The 6,000-nt window shown below is 49.5% G+C and overlaps 1 protein-coding gene across 1 annotated transcript in view; it reads right to left on the bottom strand.

Moving 5' to 3' along the window:
- HEATR2 (HEAT repeat containing 2) overlaps positions 1 to 6,000 on the bottom strand; it is a 40,697-nt gene that overhangs the window by 22,168 nt on the left and 12,529 nt on the right. Inside the window, exons 5-6 of the mRNA XM_006859887.1 lie at positions 5,321 to 5,553; positions 2,792 to 3,004 (exon numbers count right to left, since the gene is read on the bottom strand). Coding sequence (XP_006859949.1) covers positions 2,792 to 3,004; positions 5,321 to 5,553 — 446 coding nt within the window. The remainder of the gene's footprint in view (positions 1 to 2,791; positions 3,005 to 5,320; positions 5,554 to 6,000) is intronic.

Raw genomic sequence — 6,000 nt, forward strand, 5'->3', positions numbered from 1 at the left:
GCCCACTGCTGCTGCCACTGTGCCAATCCATGTCATTGGGGGGAGAGTCTTCCTCTTTTTCGCTAACCCTCCACTTTAACAAACATGATGATGTCCTTTCTCCAGAGACTGGTCCCTCCTGACAATATTTCCAAAGTATGAGTGATGAAGTCTGGCCATCTTGGCTTCCAGGGAAGAAATAAAAACTGCTTCCGGCAAACAGTTGCTGGCAGCAAACCAGTGTCCACACCTCTCGTGAGTTAAGACTCCCCACTCTCTGGATGGAAACTGGTTCGGACAAAGTGGAGACAGGGTTGAAAACAGCAAGGCCCACGGCATGAGCCCACTTCCTTCCTCTGGGTTTTAGAGACAGACTCAACAGGCTCTGAGAACGTGCGTGCTACACACAGGATTGCTGATGTGCCTGACCTCCTCCTCTAACTTCACAAGGGGGAAAGGTCCAGCATCAGCAGCCCACAGGCGGTTCTCAGGAGGTAGAGCTCAGACAAGCCTCCACTCTCCACCTTCCTACCAGTTCTGACCGTAGCCCTCCCTCCCTCCCATGGTACTCTCTACTTCGCTGCTGAGTGTGATAATTTCTCATGCTGTCCACACACAACTCACAACCCATACTTGTGATTATGGGGTTGATTAGGAAATTAACAGGCTAAGATTCATCAGGATAGTATGGGACCAGGGCAACTTCATGGCTGTGCAGACTTCTTGGCCTGGCCCGGCCCGGGCTCTGTCCTGCTTGGACAGAGGTGTCCAGAGGAGCCCTGCTCTGCCAGCAAGCCTCCTACCTGAAAAAGTGCTCACTTTCTCACTCTGTGGGTCTGGAAGCCCTCGGCACTGTTTCCTTTGGGTTTCCTGGTTCTGTCTCTGCTGCTGCTGTTGGCTTTACTGTTAAGGGCTCTTGATCCTGGGTCTACAACCTTCTCAGTGAAGAGACCCTGCCTCTTCTGCTTGGGAGTTATGAGGTTCCCCTTTGTAAGATGGCTCATCTTAAGCCTAGCAGGATGGCAAAACTGACTAATGTCTTTGGTTAGGGTTCCATATACCTTATTTGCATGGCCCCATCCCCACAAGGGTACCACACACCTCATTTGCATTACTGGCAAGCTGTTCAACCCCAAAGTAGACCACAAGTACCTCATCTGCACAGTGGTACCCCCCGTTACTTGGCTTTACTGTGCTTCCAGATTCTTACAAATGGAAGGTTTGTGACAATCCTGTGTTGAGCAAGTCTGTCAACACCATTTTTACAACAGCCTGAGCTCACTTCCTGTCTTGTATCTCATCTTGGTAAATTCTCACAACATTTCAAACCCTTTCTGAATGCTACTGTATACTGAACAGACTATAGTGTATACATAACTAACAACTCTAGGCAGGGGAAACCCTAACATCTGTGTGACTTGATTCATTATGATCTTTGATTGTAGGGTTCTGGAAATAAAGTGGCAGCATCTGTGAGTTCTTCTGGACACCCATGATCACAGCAGCAGTGTTCACACATGCACTATCACTGTGGGTGTGGGCATGCCTGTGCACTACAACAGGGGGTGTGGGTGTGCCCCATGCACTATCACAGGGGGTGTGGGCGTGCCCGTGCACTATCATGGTGGGTACGTGGTTGCCTGGATCCAGCAGGGGTGCAGGGAGCTATGTATAAGGGGTGTAGCTTCTGCTTTGCGGGTGAACCCTAACTCAGAAGACAGATAACAGTGACACCTGCACAGAGTGGTGAATGGAATGAACCCCATGGCACAGTTCACTTGTTGACAGTTACAGTGGCAGAGCTCTTTATAGATCTCATCACAATAAAATCAAAGACAAACAAAAATCTCAGGCTGGTACATATCAATTTCCCCTGACACACAGGGCCCATCGTCCAGCAAGTAAACACTCAGTGTTTAAGCTGATTATAGCCAGGTAACAAGAAAGCAGAAAGCAATTATAAGGGATGCCAAGTGAGCAACCCTTCCCACCTAGGTTATCTCAGCTTCAGAGTGATGGGTTTGCTGCTCATTAGAAACACAGATTCCAGTACTGACGCTGCTTTCTGTAAGTGTGTGCTTAGGACACCAAGTGAGGCGGCAAGTATCAGTTACACAGCGAACTCTCTGCTCCACCTGTGGGAGGAGACAGGCCTCGGCCCTGGTCACGCTGCTGACCTGACCCTGGGGACAGTGCTAAGCTGTAAGGCATGGTCTCATCTGTGGGCTGTGGTTCAAAATGCTTCTATAATGATGGATGGTCTAGATCTGGCCTTTTCATGCATGGCTACTGAGAGAATGAAATGTAGCTAGTGTGACTGTGGAGCTGAATTTTAAATTCAACAGCAACCGGGGTGGGGGCTCCCAGCCTGGACAGAGCAGGAGGCTAACAGGAGGCACATGGCCACCAAATGCAGCAGCGGAGTGCCCGGGGCCTCTGTCTCCAGCTTGTCTGTAACCACTGGCCTAGCGTGGGTGGGATCTGGAACTAAGATTGATTGGTGACTGCCAATCAATCTATAGCAGGGAGCTAAGGGCCCTGGTGCCACTGTGTTTAAACACCTGCATATGGCTACTCAGTGAAAGGTCAGTGATTCAAAACCACCAGCCGCTCCAAGGGAGAAAGACGTAGCATCTGCTTCCGTAAAAACTTACAGACTTGAAAACCCTATGGGGCAGTTCTGCTCGGTCCTACGGGGTTGTCGTCAGTTGGATCCCACTCAAGGCAGTGGGTTTGGTTTTTGGTACAGCAGGGACAATGCCATTTCTAACACGTCACTGTTCAGACCACTCCCTGTCCCCCCAAATCTTACATTCTCAGATGCCTGGCAGATGTGGGCCTTGGCCAGCTCCATAGCAACGGCACTGAGGTGGGGCTGCAGGGCTTCTCGTGGGCAGCCCCGGAGGACCGCGGCCAGGACCCGCAGGCTGGAGGCTGAGGGTGACTTCCTCAATGGCGATAAGGTAAACTTCAGAAACACTTCTGGGCTGACAAAGGTTCCGATGAGCTCTGCCGACTTTGTGCACTGCAAGAGGAGAGTGGAGAGAGTGAAGGCCCTTCCTGGGGCTCTGGTGACCCAGACCCCAAGACCCAGGCACGCTTCTCCCCTCACTGCCTCCCTTCAGGCCTTTCTCCCTGCCAGACACAGTCTCTGTTAAATAAAATTCTCAGGGTGTGCTCAGAACACACAGGGAAAATGCACACTTCCTCACAATCTTTCACAACATCCATAGGAGGAAAGCTAACAAGTAAGACGTCGATGTGGGTAGCCAAGTAGATTGAGCCCCTGTGAGGCCAAGGTCCAGTGGATTTCTTACCTGGTCCCCTCATCTGATACTAAAAGACCTAAACAGATGGTCAGACATGGTACGGTTCTCCATGTCAGAGAACACTCACTACTCAGCAAAGAAACAGTGGGCTCACTGATGCACAAACACCCAACATGGCTTCCTGGGTATTGTGTGAGTGAAGTCACCACCTCCAGGGTGAGTGTACAGACACAGCATTCGTGCAACGACATAACTACAGAAATGGAGGACAAGTCAGTGCGGGCTGCTGTTAGAGCTCAGGAGGTGTGGTGGGGACGGACTGAGGACACAGCTGCAGTGGCCACTGGGAATATGCGGAGAACCACCGGTGTCTGTGGAGTGTCCTAGGACAACAGTTCTGATTATTTTTCAGTGAAATACTCTATAATCTATGGGATGTTTCTCCAGAAAACTTCAAACACGCATTCTGCACTTCATTTTTTGGGGCTCACATCTGCCCTCATGCCTAGCAATCTTACGTTAAGATTGTCATGTTGTATCTTGGGCTCTAGAAAGCATCCTCTCTCCAAAGAGTAGTGTACATAGCTAAAAACTTTTAAACTTTTCATTAAACTAGACAATTTAGTGGAACATTGTTTGATGCTTATTACTACATGATCTTTGTAAAATTAGGCTGGCTCCATGAAATAAATGACTGTATAAATTAAACTTTTTCTATGGGGAAAACAGAAGTTCAAAAGTCTTGTATGAGATGAGAATGATGTATAAAAAAATGCTCGTGGAAAAATAGCTACTGAAAAGTTAGTGCTGTATTTCCTTTAAAAACAAAACAAGGGTTGTTGTTTAGTGTTGTAGAGTCAATTCTGACTCATAGAATTTCTGAGGAGCAGCTGGTGGGTTTGAACTGCTGACCTTGGGGTTTGTAGTCCAGTGATGATCCTACAGTTCCACATCCTGGAAATAATGGGTTAAAAGTGACTTGTTTTTGAAATCTGGAACCTGAAAAACTTCCTTTAAACCAGTAAAAAATGACTTGGTATTGCTGTCAAGGGCTGTCGAGTCAGTTCCAGCCCAGAGCAACCCTGTATAGGGTTTCTGAGGAGCAGATGGTGGCTTTGAACCGCCGATCATGCGGTTCACATTGACCTTGCAGTCCAGCGCATTAACCCACAGTGCCATAACAGGCCTCCAAAAATGACTTAGAACAGTGAAAAATAAAGCAAGGATTCAGTATGACAGAATTAAAGATTTAGGACTAAGACAACATTCAAGCCTAAGACCTACTTGTTCACTAAGAAGTCACAGCTTTACTGTCTCCCTCCGAGTGCTGGCTCTGATGAGGCAGCAGGATGCACTTCCGGTCGGGTGAGTATGAGTGTGGGTGTGCCCTGTGCACTATCACAGCGGGTGTGAGCGTGAGCATGCCTCTGCACCATGATCATGAGAGGGTGTCTCAAGTCCACGGAGGCTTTACCCTGATCCATGCAGGCCCCGTAACTGTCCCATCATCCAACCTGTAGGGAAAGGTGGTGGCCACCCCCTAGGTACGGCATGAGCCTACACAGCCTGACAGGCTGGTGTATCCTAGTCCCTAAGTATTCTAGCTCAGACCAGCCACTGACCAGAGAGAAAGAGATGCGTGTGCAGGGGAAGCAGGGAAGGGCATGAAGACGGGGCTGGCTGGGGCCTGGATGGACACTCAGTCCTGGGCAGGGGATGCTGAACAAGCTCCTGAGTCCCTCAGGTCCCCCAGGGGTGAGACAAGCAGTAGCATCCCTGGTCCCTCCAGGTGAGTCCAGGGACAAGGCACTGCAACAGCACTGTTTTTACACAGAAAGGTGAGCAGGACTCCCTAAAGAGAAGCCTCGGAAATGCTAGTACTATCTACAGGCAGAGAAAACAGACCAGCGGTTGCCAAGGGCTGGAGGAGGGTTGAGCATAAACAGATTCAAGGGGAATTCTGGGGGTGACAGGGATATTTGTGGTCTTAACTGTGGTGTGGACCATGTGACCGCAGGTGTGGCAATTCACCAAAGTGCCTGAGGAGGGTGAATTCATGACCCGGGACTTACGCTGCTGACCACGGCGGCCTCCTCGTCGGCACAGGCGTGCTGAAGGGCCCGGAGGACCAGCTCCAGGTGCTGTGTGGTGTGGTCCTCCGCGTGCAGCAACAGCACGGCGAGCAGCTGGGCAGCTTTGACCCGGGTGCCCACCACCCAGTCAGTCAGATCCTGGCAGAGGCCTGGCAGGATTTTGGAGAGGTTCCTGAAGACGAGCTCCCGGCAGCCCAGCCCTGGGCGGTTCTCTGGGGGCCAGAGAAAAAAAGAGCAAAAACTTAGAATCTACAAATAAAACCTCAATGATTTGCATATAAAATTGTTTGTTGATACACTTTATTTACCACCATTTTGAGACCTTGAAAATTCAAAATAACTCTAAAGCTGGAAACAAAACCGTGAAATGACATGATTGTTAGAGCTATGCCAACGTACAAGTGGCACACAACAAGCTAACGATCATGCCAAGGTGTACGTGGTGGATAAACTTACACGCTGACGTACAAGAGGTGTACAACAATCACAAACTTACAGCCATGCTGAGGTACAGGAGGTATACAACAAGTACAAACTTACAGCCATGCTGACGTACAAGAGGTGTACAACAAGTACAAACTTACAGCCACGCTGAGATACAAGAGGTGTACAGCAAGCACAAACTTACAGCCACGCTGAGGTACAGGAGGTATACAACA

Source organism: Chrysochloris asiatica, unplaced genomic scaffold (assembly GCF_000296735.1).
Source record: "Chrysochloris asiatica unplaced genomic scaffold, ChrAsi1.0 scaffold00034, whole genome shotgun sequence".
NCBI lineage: Eukaryota > Metazoa > Chordata > Mammalia > Afrosoricida > Chrysochloridae > Chrysochloris > Chrysochloris asiatica.